This window comes from Bufo bufo, chromosome 2, assembly GCF_905171765.1.
Source record: "Bufo bufo chromosome 2, aBufBuf1.1, whole genome shotgun sequence".
Lineage (NCBI taxonomy): Eukaryota > Metazoa > Chordata > Amphibia > Anura > Bufonidae > Bufo > Bufo bufo.
The window spans coordinates 307,865,087-307,882,434 of record NC_053390.1 but is presented as its reverse complement, the minus strand read 5'-3'; the positions used below and the strand labels follow the sequence as shown (position 1 = coordinate 307,882,434).

Genomic DNA, 17,348 nt, shown 5'->3' with positions numbered 1-17,348 from the left:
GCGTCTCAAAAATTACACACAGTTAAATGCATGTTATATACACAAGAAAAGGTTGGTGTTAGCATTGAACTTCACGACTCCATGATTTCAATACTCTCACCTTCTCAATGAGATCAATACAGGCTTGAAGGTCCATGCCAAAGTCTATAAACTCCCATTCAATGCCCTCTTTTTTGTACTCCTCCTGCTCAAGCACGAACATGTGGTGGTTGAAGAACTGTTGTAACTTCTCATTAGTGAAGTTAATGCAGAGTTGTTCAAAGCTGTTAAACTAGAGATAGAAACACATGCAAAATAAGTGATGGTCAATGGGAGACACAGATGTTTTTGCTGTTTCTGAACTAGAATAAAGAGGAAATAAACACTTGACACAAACTTTCAGACATTAAAATATCATAGTATTTAAATACACAATAAATAATTACCTCAGCTAACCATACAGATTACATATATATTTGCTAAATCCAGTCCAAAGTGTATGGAGATCTTCTGACTCTCCACTGATGGAAGATTCAGGAGTGATAAGGGTTGGACTTTTGAATTTTAACATGCCCAATCCTTTTGTTCTCGGACAGTTAAGCCATCTCCAGAGGTGTCTGACAGTGGATTTATTTTCTCCCCCATACAGAACACAAACAGCCTTGGCCTTGTGCATGTGTATGGGGAGATTCGATGAGAGAGCTCATTTGCTGAAAAGTCTTATGGCTGACATACATCTTCTGTGTATGGTCAGTCATGCTCACACTGGATGGTGACAAATGAGGCTAATTTATGCCATACTATATGTGTAGCCTCTTTATTCCATTCTTTTGTTCCAAGCACTTATCTGATCTCTCTTAAAGTATACAAGAACATGCTCAAGCTCTTGGATTACAATATAATAGCTAGCCAATAGTAAAATATTCAACATGGGTTTCTTCTCTTCAATGTGATGGTTCTGCTAATTTACAACTGCTAGAAATTTACTTATTTTATTTATTTTTCAGTATTTTTGCCTCTTTAGCCACAAATAGATTGGTTACATTTTACAAAAATCAGTTGAATTAACAGCGGATTAAATCAGTTTAATCCAATCCCAAGTCTGTTGAAACTGGTAGAAATAATATAAATAAATGAGTGTGAAGTTCATTTTGAAAGATACTCTATTGGTGTCTACTGCAGTCTTTGATATAGATGACAGGGTTTGCAGTCTTTACCATATACCAGTTATTACATAACAATTTTCTTGTACAGTATCGCTTTTAACCTAATACTCACATCAAAAATTTCAAACCCTGCAATGTCCAGCACGCCAATGAAGTATTGTCTGGGCTGCTTGGTCTCCAGAGTGGCGTTAATTCTCACCACCATCCACAAGAACATCTTCTCGTACACTGACTTGCCCAGAGCACCGATGGAGTAGTACACCTGAATATGGAGAAATGGTCTGGAATGAAAAGTGCTGTCAAGAAAGAGAAAGAAAGAACATATTCCAATATTAAATAAAAATACTAAACCTGTTGGACACTCTGTCCTTTGGTGACATATTCATTTCCCACCTTGACCCTAGGGTGACACAACCCCTTAAGGAGGTCAGCAGAGTTCAGACCCATGAGGTAAGCAGATTTGTCAGCCTCTAGAAATGCAAGAAAGGTTCATGTAATAATAGAGCTTTAACATGGATTATTTATCATCTAATATGTGCTCAGGAACCAACACTGCTAGAATTGTTATCACATTATTGCTGTACAACCTTTTAAACCAGTAAATTGATAGATAGATAGATAGATAGATAGATAGATAGATATTTAATTTGTAGCACTACACATGCCTACAATAATGGAAGGACATAATAAAATAATTGGATTCAGCCATTAAACATATTTGTATAGATCATACCCTCAGTTCCATCAGGCTCTGCCTGCTCTTCCCTTTGCTTCTGCTTGAACCTCATATTTCCATAATGCATAATGGCGCCAGTTAATTTGTAGATCCCAGCTTTTTCTTCAGCAGTAAAGCCCAGGACATCAAAGGCATTCTGTGTTGAGCATGAAAGAACAGACAGCAAGAATATTAGAATATTTTGGTGAATGCAGATAATGTGATAAATAAGAAAATAGAAGACATGTTGGCATTAGCTGGGAATAGATGAGAAAATAGGTTAATTGTGATGGAGTTTTGTAAATCACAATCCTTAAAAATGTTTTACCATTGTAAAACATCCATCACTATGGAAGGTGCACTGACTTTATTGAGGTTAAATCATATAGGTTTCCTTACATCTGTTGCTATAAGTTCATCAGAGTCATCTATGGAGGCGACTGTGACTTCTCCTTGGGAGATGTAGGAATAGTCATATGGGTTGTTAGTGACCAGAAGCATGTCTGCAAATAAGAACCACAATGTTTTAGAAATAGAAAAGTAAGAATACTCTGTTCTATTCAAAATTTTATATATATATATATATATATATATATATATATATATATATATAATGAAACTGGAATCTAAATAATAATGATTAGTATCACCTTGTAAACATAAGGAAATACCCACCAAGAAGTTCAGGTTTTTTGTTGGACAAGATCTGGTAGAAGATGTGATAATTTCTTTCAGACTTCAGCTGGCAGATGACCCTGGATTTCTCTAGGAGATCTGGGGAGTTTATGTTGAAAACACATTAGCTTTATACTAATAGAAAAGTGAGAATACTCATTAGTGTAGACCAGTGTTTCCCAATCCTGGTTCAGTGGAACCATGGGGATCTCTGAAACTCATTCTGGGCTTCCTTGACAGAAAGTTCCACATTAAAGGGGTATTCCAGTTATATCAAGTAATCACCTATCCACAGGATAGGGGAAACTATTAGATCGGTGGGGTCCCTGCTGATGGGACCCAACTTATCCCGAGAACAGGGGCCGTGTACTCAATGGGCCCCTTTAAAGTAATAGTGCATCTAGTTGAGTGTGTGCTCTTTTGCTCTATTCATCTCTATAGAACTGATGGACATAGCTGAGTACAGCCCTTGGTATTTCTGGTAGTACCCTAGAGATGAATTGAGTGGTAGTGCATATGCTCAACCTAAAACTCTGTTAATTTTGGGGGTACAGGACCCCGTTATCATGATCTGTGGGAGTCCCAGGGGCCTGTGGGTAGGGGATAACTTGATATAACTGGAATACCCCCTTAAACTCAGACAGTAGTGTGTTGATCCAATTCACTCAATAATGCTTGGAATGAGATGGACAAAACATTCTACATGTTTGAGACATTTAATGCTTTCTCCACCTTTACAATGACAGTGTGCTGCTCAGTTTGGCACACTGTCATACAACTGTATAGGGGGGAGGGTTAGAAATATTTATATCTGTGCTGTCCAAGCCATAGGGTTTGATGTGAGCTTGACAGTCATTGCTTCGCTTATGGTATATGGTTGTTGATCCCTAATCTATCTGCCTCAGAAAGAGAGTTGAATAAACTCACAGGTTTCTATGTCAGCGGAAGCCAACTTTCCAGATGCCCCAAAGTGGATTCGGATGAATTTACCCTGAGAATTGGGAAGACAGAAAAAGAGACAGACAGAAGATTTGAACACCACTGATGGGAGTAAAGAGCAGAGAAAGAAAAGACATGTACAGGATATAAGACATATATAAAAGGTTTCTAATAGGTAACAGAGTATGTATATAGTGCGACATAAACAATGAGACTAAAAGCTACATGGAAAACAAAGGGATTGTAAAATGAAGATTCTTACAAATCGTGAGGAGTTGTCATTCCTGAGAGTCTTGGCATTGCCAAAAGCCTCCAGTGCAGGATTAGCCTGGATAATTTGATCCTCCAGAGTTCCCTAGAATAAAGTATTATTGGTTACACAAACCTGCAGTAATAGCTCATCTCCAATTCTTCTCATTCACAATACTCACATTCACTATCTGTTAAATGGGTATTTCTTTTAAGAACATTTATCATCTAACCATAGGATAGGCAACACATGTCTGATTGCTGATCACCCCCCAATTCCTCCTAACCTACACAACCATGGTAAGAAGAAGTTTGAATGAAAAGGCAGCTGAAAGATGGAAAAGAGAGCTGTGCATAACACAAAGCTGTTTGCATCAGCCCCATAGACTCAGAACCTAAGCTATAATGATCATGGGGGTCCAGTGGAAAGATCCCCAGAGAGCGTACATTATCGCCTATCCTGTATATAAGTAATAAAAGTTGCTAGTGCAAATACCTTTTTAGTTAATATCATTATTATTACATTACATTCTTAGCTCAACCACTTTTTACTTGTACTTTTACTGATTTCACCCACCACTTGATTGCAATGCCCATTACCTTGTTGGCACCGGCTGCATCCTTTTTTCCTCCAATGGCAGCAATACTGGCAAAGTACTGGATGACACGTTTGGTGTTAACAGTCTTTCCTGCACCAGATTCTCCACTAAGAAACATAAAAGGAGAAATAAGCAAAGCACTGATTGTACTCTGAATTCTATGAATGAGACAATATAAAGGATAAACTCACGTGATAAGGATGGACTGATTCTCACGATCTAAGAGGGAATAAATAAAGGCTATGTAAAAAGTCTCATTCATGATGTATATGCGGGCAGTGGTTTTCTTTAGGTCGATTCTCTGCATATTTGCCGGGTTGCAGATGTATCTCCACCAGTCCCCATTATAGTTAATGGGGCCAAACGGAGACTTTCATGCGCCCGCCAATGCCAGAATGAAGAGAGATTCGGCAGGGTGTTCCCTGCCAGAACAGCTTGCCGGATCACTAGCGCTTGCGTGAAGCTAGCCTAAATTCCTGTAAGTAATAGTGACAATACAAACAATGTGGAAACGGTAGCTGTACTTATGGTGTACACAGGGGTGTACCATCAATGAGGCCAGGTGAGGCAATCACCTCAGGCAGCACCAGCCCAGGTAGGTGCAAGAGGGGGGCAGCGGAAGGGCCATGGGCTGAAGGGAAGTGGTTAGGTTAAGAAATTGGCAGGGAGGGGTGCCATTTCAGTTTTCGCCTCAGGCAGCAGAAAGGCTAGGTGCACCCCTAAGTGTACATATACAAACATGAAAAAGGTGAAGGAGTCAGACCTGTCAGCATGTACTGATAGGCATTGTCAGAGATGGAGAAGATGTGAGGTGGAGCTTCAGCCCTCTTCTTGCCACGATAAGCAGCCACAACCTCTGCATTGTACACAGGAAGCCACTTGTAGGGGTTCACCGTCACACAGAACAGTCCTGAATATGTCTAGAAGGAAGCAGAATAACATGGATTTGCTGTAATTTAACATCTTGATCATATTGTCTTATCGATGAGAAAAGAAGTGATGTATAAACCATTAGGATACAATTCTAATTAGAGGGAGCAATAATTCCAGAATATACTATGCTATGAGACATTTAAAAACACCCAGTAGTCACTCACATAGATCATCCAGGCTGCATAACGTTCTTTGAGGTTGTACAGCACGGCAGGTTCATGCAGGAAGGTCAGCATCGCCATGTCCTCGATTTTATCGAACTTGGGAGGGTTTTGCTGGCAAATGTCACTCTCTTTTACCGTGACCGTCTGAAATAATAAAAAAAAGCAATGTTTCAAAACTATGTGAAACATTGTGACACATATTGATAGTGCTTCGCTATAAGCCTGTACTTCTTAAGCTATACCACTGTCCTCACATTATCTCATACCTTTCCACCTTCAGTTTCAGCTGTCGCTTTCCCTCCATCACGACTGGTGATTTTGGCTTTTACATATTCTTGCTGGGGGTCTGGGATAAAAACTTCAGTTTTGATATCAAAAATACGCGTCTGGGCTTCGAGACGTTCCTTTTCAGACTTTCGGAGGTAGGGAGCAGCAGCCCCGAAATCTGACATGTCACCCATTGTGAAGTCTGCAGGAATGAAAGAATATAGTTTTTTAGATATATTTAGATACATTGTATAAATGACATATGAAAGTTATGAATATAATTTTCCTAACTATTGTAAAATGAGATACGCTTAAAAGGGGAGATAAAGATGTCTCTTTTATGCCTTAAGTTTCTGAACTTGATGTTAATAAAATCTATATATACAAAGAAGGACGTATATATGTATGTATGTATGTATGTTCCGCGATCACTCAAAAACGCAACCATCGATTTCAATGAAACTTGGTATACACATCCCTTGCTACCTGGAAAAAAATCTTGTTGGGTCTCAGCTCTCTAGGATGTACCGTTCCTGAGATATTCCCAAAAAATGACCTGCATTAGCCAATACAAGCCTGCAAGTCTTTCTCTTCATATCCAAACTGCCATATGCACAGTCACATGTCCCTTATCAGCCAATAGAAGCTCACAGGCCCTTAGTCTCCACATACACACAGTTTTACTCCAGGTTTCCATAACAACCCAGCCATTTTTCTTCACTGCTGTAGGTCAGCTTTAGGCTAGGGCTACACGAATATTGTCGCGCGACACATAGTGCACAACTACACTGCTACATGTGTTGGGCGACATTGATGTCGCACTAATGTCGCGCAACAATTTTTATAATGATAGTCTATGGTGTTGCACTGCGACATGCTTTGACTGCGACGCAAAAGTCACAAAAAAATTCATCTTGGATGGATTTTTTGCAACTGTCATGTCCCAGTTGCAGCATGTCACATGTCACAGTGCGACACCATAGACTATCATTATAAAAATTGTTGAGACAAAATGTTGTGCGACACATGTCATCATGTAGCCCTAGCATTAAAGGGGCAGGCCGCTGTGGATGTGTTAAAGGGGCAGACACTGTGGAGGTCACTGTTAAGGGGCAGGGGCCACTATTAAAGGGGCAACTGCTGTGGAGGTCACTGTTAAGGCAGCAGGGTACTGTGAGGTCACTGTTAAGGCAGCAGGGTACTGTGAGGTCACTGTTAAGGCAGCAGGGTACTGTGGAGGTCACTGTTAAGGCAGCAGGGTACTGTGGAGGTCACTGTTAAGGCAGCAGGGTACTGTGAGGTCACTGTTAAGGCAGCAGGGTACTGTGGAGGTCACTGTTAAGGCAGCAGGGTACTGTGAGGTCACTGTTAAGGCAGCAGGGTACTGTGGAGGTCACTGTTAAGGGGGCGGGCCCCTGAGGAGGTCACTGTCAAGGGAGTGGGGTGCTGTGAAACTCACTGTTAAAGGGGTGGGCTGCTGTGAAGGTCACAGTTAAGGGGATGGGCTGCTGTGGAGGTCCCATTTTAAAGTGGCAGGGCACTGTGGGGGGGAGGGGTCAGTGTTAAGGGGTGGGGGACTGTGGAGTTCACTGTTAAAGGGGTGGGGTGCTGTAGAGGTCACTATTTTGGGGGATACTGTTGATACAAACATTAAATGAAATAGATGAAATATACCCGTGCGAACCGGGTCCTTCTGCTAGTTCCATATAATGTACACCTATGGTCTCCCCAGATGTTTCAGAACTCCAAGCATACCCTGGTACCCTTTGGCTGTCAGGACATGCTGGTAGTTAACAACAGCTAGATGCAGGTTCCAGGCAATAAATTAAATTGTTCTTGCTATATAACTACAATAGTTTTCCTGTGTCTGAATGTATTCAATGTCTAGATCCATGTAATTACGGGAATCCACTAGATAAAAATGTAACTGTCTCTTCAGAATATGTCCATAAAGCGCTGCGGAATATAGTAGCGCTATATAAGTGGATGCTAATGTCTGTAAAGCGCTGCGGAATATAGTAGCGCTATATAAGTGGATGCTAATGTCTGTAAAGCGCTGCGGAATATAGTAGCGCTATATAAGTGCATAAAATAAATAAATAAATAAAAATATGTCAAGGAGGTCAAGGAAGGTCACTTTCGCTTACCTTGATCTCAGTAACGGGACCAAAGAGAAGACACGTTCTGTAAAACAGAGAAGAAAGGTTCAGATGTGAAGCAGAGACATGGAAGAAGGCAGCTCATGAAGCTGAATCTGGGACAGAGTATTTAACATTTTTGAGGAAGGAGTGATAAGGGCCCAGTGATAAAAGGGTGCAGAGAAAAGGCATCCAGCTATTCAGAGATGAGAGAGTTCAATGAGCTGAATGTCTGACAGATAACTGGATGTAAGTACATGCTAACATTATGTGAGCCCTCCCGTATTTCGACTCTGTATATCATTGACTCCCCTAAAGTGACCATAATACCATGTTTACCTTACACTCATACTTCATTGCACACACCCTTTATATATACGATATGTAATCTTAATAACTGCTTATATCACTGGTGCATCTATGTTTTTCACCATCATTCAAAATAGCTTTCTTAACAAATAATAGTTATAATAAGAAATAGGAAAGCATAGCTATATATACAGCAATTGTAAAACAGTTGATGGACTCACAATCCATTGATTATTGCAGACAACCCAAGACCCCCACAGCCCTCCACTATCTTACAGAAAACCAGAGCACATAAAAAATTAGCGTTTCGGCATCATCATCTAGACGTGTTAGGTTTTGTTCACATCTGCGTTGAAGGCTCTATCGCAGATTCTGTCAAAATAGTCCTGAACAGAAACCGAACAAACCCAATTATAGTTAAGGGGATCTGTTTGTCTCCATTCACTCCCTAAGACGAACATGAGGGGAGTTGGGCGAGATAACTGTTGGCTAAATGATCATTCGGCGGACAGCTATTGAATGTTTATGACCGTCCTCAGATGGATGTCAGTGTGCAGAGGGGACCTAAAGCAAGGGTCCTATGGACAACTCCCATGTGAAAATGCTTCATGGAAATACTTATTCAGATAACTATATTGATTTGTATTATTATTAAGCTTGTAATAACGTTTCTTTTCTATAAGGGCACTTCAACGAATAGTTCTGGAATGCATATTCCTGTTTAACCTGTTCATCATGCTTTAAAATCCTATACAGAACACAACCTGCTAGATAAGCATGAAGAAGGGTATTGTGTATGGGCACATCTTCTGCCGGATCCTGGACATAGCCCAGGTGTAAAAGCTACTGGCATGTGAAAAGGATATAACATAAGAAGAATGGGATGTAATGAATAGGCACTAAGAAGTGTCCCTAATATCTAATGGTACCGCCTGTGTTACATCTATTTCACTTTGTTATGGTGTCTTATATATCATTTAATTACATTCATACCTACATAGAGGCTACTATAGACTGACCTAGTAGTTGTAGAATAAAATGTTATGTTAAATTCAGAGATGCTCATAATTATTGCTGATATACAGAGTATAAGTTGGGTCTGTCATCTTCTTGACTGGCATAGAAGAGCTGTGCATGGACCTGCTGTGTATGTATGCCCAATGGACTTACCCCAGACCTGGCCGCTCACTCTGCCTTGGTGACAATAGCACATGTGCCCTCTTTTGTTCTCTTATACCCTCATCTTCCTACCTTATTAGGAACATGTCATCTTTCTCATTCTATTGTGGGATGTCCCCCCCCCCCTCCTCCCTTCCTAAATCTATTGTCCAGCCCAGCTCTCCATTCACCTATGGACCATTGTTTCTGCAATTAGGTGGGGATGGGGGGTTGTGCGTAAGTGTGTGCGTCTGTGTAACACAACTCCTGAATGACACACAGCAGATGACACCAAAAAAGGTTTGCCATGTAAGGACAGGCTGGTACCTCTTAAAATTTCACACTCTTCCCCCCTCCTCTGCTCCTTGACCCCACTGCTCTTTGGAAGAGCTGGATTTAGGATCCACTTGTGTGCATTCCTGAGGACAGGACAATGGACAGAGTGAGGAGCTATTTCAGGAGATGTGGCGGCCTTGAGCTGTCTACACGGAGAAGTCACTCCTCACTGCAATATTCTGTCTTCGCAACCTTCTGTTTCAGAAAGTTATTTAAAGATGCGTCTGAACACAATGCCTTTTGTGTTCCTGTATCAAGAGAGGAAACATTTTAATATAAAGTTTACAGCACATTTACCACAAGTTAGAAACGATGTCGTTTTATTATTTCATTGCTTATATAGCGTCACAGTATTGTGCAGAGATTGACTGTATAGGCTCGTGGATGATTCCCTACACTTCATTTGTTATTAGTACACCTTCAGTGCGGTGAAAGTCAAATGACATTATCTATACATGGTACAGGGTTAGCTTACACACAAATGGACTCTTGCATTGAAAATGTTTGTTATAGAGCAATAAGAAAGCACAAATCGACTTCTAACTCCTCCATTGCAGATCATAGAGGCAGTGAAATATCTCGATTGTCAGTGATATACAGTACACTGAGTGTTTGTGCTTTTGAGACTGAAAAAAGCGACCATTGTTTGCCGCAGTAGCTGTACAAAGCCCTTCTTTTTGTCCATAGGAAACAAAGGCACCCATTTTTTATCTTTACAAAAAAACTGTGTGATTATGTCATTCATATTTGGAGACAAAATAGGCCCTGTGAATAAACGGCACTTATTGTATTTCAGAAAGAAATAATAATTGAAATGTATAGAAATCCATTCCTCTACACACACAGCTATTGTTTCTGCCTTCAGTATAGAAGCAGATATTTGCTGGCCGGACCAATGTGATAATGCATTCTAAGACACGGCTGGAAACACTCTGTGGTTCAATAATCCTTCCATTTTGTCCTTGAAAAGAGAAATATATGATCTGTGCTTTGACAATAGTCTTGAGTATGTTACTAAAGGCAGATTTACATCGCATGCGCAATTGTCGGCCATTTATCGGAAACAGATGTTACTACGAACACTCATTCCTGATAATAAGCCCGTGTGCATGTGCTGCCGATTACTCCATGAATGAGCAAAACACTCGTTCATCAGGTGAATTAATTGTTGATGCACCATATTAATTCATCATACAGCCCCCAACCTCCATAACAGTGGCAGCAATGCAGTGCCCTCCCATAGCAGTATATACACTCACCTAAAGAATTATTAGGAACACCATACTAATATGGTGTTGGACCCCCTTTTGCCTTCAGAACATCCTTAATTCTACGTGGCATTGATTAAACAAGGTGCTGATAGCCTTCTTTAGAAATGTTGGCCCATATTGATAGGATAGCATCTTGCAGTTGATGGAGATTTGAGGGATGCACATCCAGGGCACGAAGCTCCCGTTCCACCACATCCCAAAGATTCTCTACTGGGTTGAGATCTGGTGACTGTGGGGGCCATTTTAGTACAGTGAACTCATTGTCATGTTCAAGAAACCAATTTGAAATGATTCGAGCTTTGTGACATGGTGCATTGTCCTGCTGGAAGTAGCCATCAGAGGATGGATACATGTTCTTATTCTGTTTACGCCAAATTTGAACTCTACCATTTGAATGTCTCAACAGAAATCGAGACTCATCAGACCAGGCAACATTTTTACAGTCTTCAACAGTCCAATTTTGGTGAGCTCGTGCAAATTGTAGCCTCTTTTTCCTATTTGTAGTGGAGATGAGTGGTACCCGGTGGGGTCTTCTGCTGTTGTAGCCCATCCGCCTCAAGGTTGTGCGTGTTGTGGCTTCACAAATGCTTTGCTGCATACCTCTGTTGTAACGAGTGGTTATTTCAGTCAACGTTGCTCTTCTATCAGCTTGAATCAGTCGGCCCATTCTCCTCTGACCTCTAGCATCCACAAGGCTTTTTTGCCCACAGGACTGCCGCATACTGGATGTTTTTCCCTCTTCACACCATTCTTTGTAAACCCTAGAAATGGTTGTGCATGAAAATCCCAGTAACTGAGCAGATTGTGAAATACTCAGACCAGCCCGTCTTGCACCAACAACCATGCTACGCTCAAAATTGCTTAAATCACCTTTCTTTCCCATTCTGACATTCAGTTTGGAGTTCAGGAGATTGTCTTGACCAGGACCATACCCCTAAATGCATTGAAGCAACTGCCATGTGATTGGTTGACTAGATAATTGCATTAATGAGAAATAGAACAGGTGTTCCTAATAATTCTTTAGGTGAGTGTATGGGAGCCCTTAGAAGAATTCGGATAACCTCTTCTTTTTTTCTCTTTTTTATACGTGTCCCACTCCCATAGCAGTGCCAGATTGATGGTTGCGTTCTGCACGGAAAGGCATCACAGGCAGAAGATTTTGCTCCCAGGGTCTACAATATGTATCTGGGCTATGAGATAAAGGAACTAGATGAATGTCCAACATACCACAGAGCACAATTAGGGGTCCTGTGTGCATTGATAAAGTGTGACCTATCCAGTCATCAATGTGTTAATCATTCTGCACAATATAAGATCAGTATAGTTAGATGCAGTTAGTAAACTCTGAGTTTTCATTCTGTTCCTAAAACATTGCTAGGAATTGCTAGTAAAATATTGAATCATGACACCTATCAAATCACTTTGAACAGAGGACCTCAACTGTATCTTGCCCAAGAGTCATTTCTGAATGTAAAACCTGATATTGTATCACAATGGATATTGAAGATGTGACACACTCAAAGAGGAGACTAATATACAAGAAGAACTGAAAATACATTGCAGCACAGTCTGGTCTTTATGGGGGATGTTCTTCTCAAAGAGGTGGCCTATTTCAAGATGTTTTACAGTAATGGTTTTTATCAACTAGATCAATATTGGTGCAATGAGAGTGTAATACCATTTATAGTGGTACCATCTGGAAAACTACATGCAGGAGGGGGTTATGCATCAGATATGGTTACCAAGCCACAGATTTGGGAACATTGCCTTACAGGTACAACTCAGTGCTTGCCATGTAGAAATAAACCATAGCAAACATGATAAAAGAGGACGATGAAGACAAATATAATGGATTGTGATGTAAAAATAGGTATTATCCATTGTACTTTTATTACAGAGACAAAAGGTCCCTTGTTTTCTTCTTTGAAATGTTTAAGCAGATCCATGGATGTTTACCTTGTTTTATTTTGATCAAATGGATTTATCATCCATTTGGATGCTGGACTTTTGTTGTTCTTTTGTACATTGTATATAACCTGCTGCTGGCATCATCTTCACCAGTGGCTGGACCATCTACTCGTAGCAGAAGTCTTAACGTATTCCTATGTCTTAAAAAGAACGTAAAGAAAACCACTGGTGCTATATACTAGTCCCAGCTGCAGTGTCACCGCACTCCCGTAAGGTGCTGAAATTCTATGTGGACATACTAAAATAATACCAAAGACACCGCGCTCAACTCACCTCACACCAACCCCCTTTACTACTATCCACAACTACAAGACACAGCGATTTATCCTGTACCATTCAAGACTTCCAGTACAGCAATTTCAGTGCCTAGATCAAGGTAGGCTTGAATGGTACAGGATAAATCGCTGTGTCTTGTAGTTGTGGATAGTAGTAAAGGTGAGGTGAGTTTAGCGCGGTGTCTTTGGAATTATTTTTGTATTCCTATGTCTATTGGGAAGTGCGAAAACTGCACAATTTTTGGTATTTCTGTAAAATATAGATAGTGACAGAAAATTAAAATGAAAATCTCCAGAAATTATAAAAAAAATATATTTAACATAAAAACGTGATTTAAACATTAGGTCATTGTTTGATGACATTCCCTTTAAAGTAATCTATTAAAGCCATGAGTCCCAATGAAAGAGCAGAAAAGACCACTACAAGAAAGAAGAGGATTTGTCTATTTACAGTAGCATATCTCTCAACCATTCTGAATCTGGCGGAACCATCCCGGATTTCGATGGTTGTCCCGAGATGGTTGTGGCAGGTCCCGATTTCAACTGTCTCTGTGTCCTGAGGACATAGATACATTTGAATGCAATGGTGAAGCAGGGAGCTGTCAGCAACCTGCTTCACTATTCACTGGCCTGCTCTCCCCAGCAGGAGTGACGTGGTGACATATTGCGCCTGCCGGGCTGTGTAGGCTGCAGAATCAGCCCAGCAGGCTCTATATGTCACTGCATCTGGCTTGCTCTGGAGCACAGAAGGTGCTTTGATCATCAGGGGAAAGGGACTAGGTTACTATTACATTTTTTTTTATTAACAGTATAAGGGACACTACTGTAGGAGGGACATGACTACTGTGTGGGGCACAATGTGGGCATTACTTTGTGTGGGCAGTAAGGGGGTATAACTATTGTGTGGGGGCAGTAAGAAGGCATAACTATAGTGTGCGGGCACAAATGGGGCATAACTACTGTGTTGGGGCACAGAAGGACGTATCTACTGTGTGGACAATATAACTACTGTGTGGGGGCACAGTATGGGTATAACTACTATGTGGGGCAGTAAGGGGGCATAGCTACTGTGTGTAGGCACAAAGGAGGCATAACTACTGTGTTGGGGAACAAGGGAGACATAACTACTGTGTGGGGACACAAATGGCACATAACTACTGTGTGTGGGCACAAAGGGGGAATAATTATCATGTGGGGCACTAAGGGGACTGGGTAGGATTGGAGCTGTATACACTGCGTGCAGAATTATTAGGCAAATGAGTATTTTGACCACATCATCCTCTTTATGCATGTTGTCTTACTCCAAGCTGTATAGGCTCGAAAGCCTACTACCAATTAAGCATATTAGGTGATGTGCATCTCTGTAATGAGAAGGGGTGTGGTCTAATGACATCAACACCCTATATTAGGTGTGCATAATTATTAGGCAACTTCCTTTCCTTTGGCAAAATGGGTCAAAAGAAGGACTTGACAGGCTCAGAAAAGTCAAAAATAGTGAGATATCTTGCAGAGGGATGCAGCACTCTTAAAATTGCAAAGCTTCTGAAGCGTGATCATCGAACAATCAAGCGGTTCATTCAAAATAGTCAACAGGGTCGCAAGAAGCGTGTGGAAAAACCAAGGCGCAAAATAACTGCCCATGAACTGAGAAAAGTCAAGCGTGCAGCTGCCAAGATGCCACTTGCCACCAGTTTGGCCATATTTCAGAGCTGCAACATCACTGGAGTGCCCAAAAGCACAAGGTGTGCAATACTCAGAGACATGGCCAAGGTAAGAAAGGCTGAAAGACGACCACCACTGAACAAGACACACAAGCTGAAACGTCAAGACTGGGCCAAGAAATATCTCAAGACTGATTTTTCTAAGGTTTTATGGACTGATGAAATGAGAGTGAGTCTTGATGGGCCAGATGGATGGGCCCGTGGCTGGATTGGTAAAGGGCAGAGAGCTCCAGTCCGACTCAGACGCCAGCAAGGTGGAGGTGGAGTACTGGTTTGGGCTGGTATCATCAAAGATGAGCTTGTGGGGCCTTTTCGGGTTGAGGATGGAGTCAAGCTCAACTCCCAGTCCTACTGCCAGTTTCTGGAAGACACCTTCTTCAAGCAGTGGTACAGGAAGAAGTCTGCATCCTTCAAGAAAAACATGATTTTCATGCAGGACAATGCTCCATCACACGCGTCCAAGTACTCCACAGCGTGGCTGGCAAGAAAGGGTATAAAAGAAGAAAATCTAATGACATGGCCTCCTTGTTCACCTGATCTGAACCCCATTGAGAACCTGTAGTCCATAATCAAATGTGAGATTTACAAGGAGGGAAAACAGTACACCTCTCTGAACAGTGTCTGGGAGGCTGTGGTTGCTGCTGCACGCAATGTTGATGGTGAACAGATCAAAACACTGACAGAATCCATGGATGGCAGGCTTTTGAGTGTCCTTGCAAAGAAAGGTGGCTATATTGGTCACTGATTTGTTTTTGTTTTGTTTTTGAATGTCAGAAATGTATATTTGTGAATGTTGAGATGTTATATTGGTTTCACTGGTAAAAATAAATAATTGAAATGGGTATATATTTGTTTTTTGTTAAGTTGCCTAATAATTATGCACAGTAATAGTCACCTGCACACACAGATATCCCCCTAAAATAGCTAAAACTAAAAACAAACTAAAAACTACTTCCAAAAATATTCAGCTTTGATATTAATGAGTTTTTTGGGTTCATTGAGAACATGGTTGTTGTTCAATAATAAAATTAATCCTCAAAAATACAACTTGCCTAATAATTCTGTACTCCCTGTAGGTGAAGTTAGAGGCGTGGCATAGTAGAAAGAAATTGCTGTGGCATGCACTCCTGCTATCATCTCTTCGGGCTTTTCAAATTTGTGAGGTATGCAGTAGCATGGGTTTAAAGTTAGGCTAATTCAGCCTGTTTAGAGCCTGGATGTTCAGATATGAATTTCTACAAGGTCATTTTCATCTTCAGTCATGGATGCCTGGAAACTAAGTTTGCACTTCCAAGCCAGTGGATTTTCCTTCTGAATTCCTTGAATAAATTATAACAAGGGTATTACATAAGAATACAACACTCTTCTCTAGCATCTGGTAGCCCTGATTGCAACTGCTACTAATCTCACTTCCAATCCAGAGGTGGTTAGAGATAAAAGGGATACAGTTAGCTAGAGGGTCTCACGAGTGTAACATTTTGATGCAATTTATCACCTTAAAAGAATGATCAACACAGAATAAAGTGACCCTTTCTACTCATCTAAAGCCAAAGTATGTTTACTTATGAGATGGTGCAAAATGGGATGAGGCAGGATATAATAGGATCAGGGGATTTTTAGGCAGCATTTCACAGTTTTCCATGTTGAATGACTGTTGTGATGTATCCAAGTGGATTAAGAGTAGTTGGGTAATTCCACAGGTCATAATCTTAATGCGGTTTTACCAATGACCATCTGTCAATAACATTGTTGCATCACTTAATTTAATTCATGAGGTTCTGTGTGGGCTGGTTGCCGAATACTTGTGGATATGTATCTAGGGCCATGTGTCGGTGTGGCAGTACACCTCCACCTCCGTGCTATGCATACAGGCTGCATATTATTTGTGGGTGTGAATAGCTCTATTGTGATGTGTACTCTCTCCAATCTGGTTCCTTAGGGGTTAATTACCCAGTCTGTGTCTAAATCTACATCTGTTGTCTATGTGCTCCTTAGTTTATGCTATTTAGTTATGAGCTCTGTCTGAGGGAAGTTCTATCTGAAGTGTATGGCCAGACTCTCGCTGTGCAACAATGTTTGCTTCTGAAGTCTCAGTCCCTGAAGCTTTGCCTTGTATCTGCCTGTCCCTGCCTAGTGTGTTTGAATTCCTGAAATTCCTTGTCTGCCTGCTATTATCTGGTGTATTCAGGTTGCTGAAGTGACTGCCATGTGTGCACTGGTCCCTGCAGTTGTTACTGTTTGGACTGGTCTTCTTTGATATATCTGCGTTCCTGAAGTTTCATGTCAGCCTACTACTTTCTGGTATGTTTGGGTTTTTGAAGTTAGCGCCATTTGTTCGCTGGTCCCTGCAGTTGTTACTGTTTGGACTGGCCTTCTCTGTATGCCTGGGTTCCTGAAGTCTTGATTCAGGTCTGAATAAGTTCCAAGTCTATGTCTCTGTATGCCTGAGTTCCTGAAGTTTTCCATGTCTGAATGTGTTGCTAAGT

At 41.0% G+C, this 17,348-nt stretch overlaps 1 protein-coding gene across 5 annotated transcripts in view; it reads right to left on the bottom strand.

The window, feature by feature from the left end:
- The window catches only part of LOC120989043 (myosin-6), a 117,889-nt gene that overhangs the window by 17,734 nt on the left and 82,807 nt on the right, over nucleotides 1–17,348 (bottom strand). For 2 of the 5 annotated variants that reach the window (XM_040416892.1, XM_040416893.1), the window contains exons 1-15: nucleotides 9,304–9,422; nucleotides 7,834–7,870; nucleotides 5,686–5,888; nucleotides 5,420–5,563; nucleotides 5,086–5,242; nucleotides 4,514–4,541; nucleotides 4,324–4,429; nucleotides 3,737–3,829; nucleotides 3,463–3,526; nucleotides 2,536–2,634; nucleotides 2,260–2,363; nucleotides 1,879–2,017; nucleotides 1,497–1,615; nucleotides 1,258–1,407; nucleotides 101–271 (exon numbers count right to left, since the gene is read on the bottom strand). In XM_040416892.1, coding sequence (XP_040272826.1) covers nucleotides 101–271; nucleotides 1,258–1,407; nucleotides 1,497–1,615; nucleotides 1,879–2,017; nucleotides 2,260–2,363; nucleotides 2,536–2,634; nucleotides 3,463–3,526; nucleotides 3,737–3,829; nucleotides 4,324–4,429; nucleotides 4,514–4,541; nucleotides 5,086–5,242; nucleotides 5,420–5,563; nucleotides 5,686–5,880 — 1,569 coding nt within the window. In that variant the 5' untranslated portion in view covers nucleotides 5,881–5,888; nucleotides 7,834–7,870; nucleotides 9,304–9,422. Of the gene's footprint in view, nucleotides 1–100; nucleotides 272–1,257; nucleotides 1,408–1,496; nucleotides 1,616–1,878; nucleotides 2,018–2,259; nucleotides 2,364–2,535; nucleotides 2,635–3,462; nucleotides 3,527–3,736; nucleotides 3,830–4,323; nucleotides 4,441–4,513; nucleotides 4,542–5,085; nucleotides 5,243–5,419; nucleotides 5,564–5,685; nucleotides 5,889–7,833; nucleotides 7,871–9,303; nucleotides 9,423–17,348 lie in introns of those variants that run through there. The other 3 variants (XM_040416890.1, XM_040416891.1, XM_040416895.1) reach the window with 2 other exon arrangements.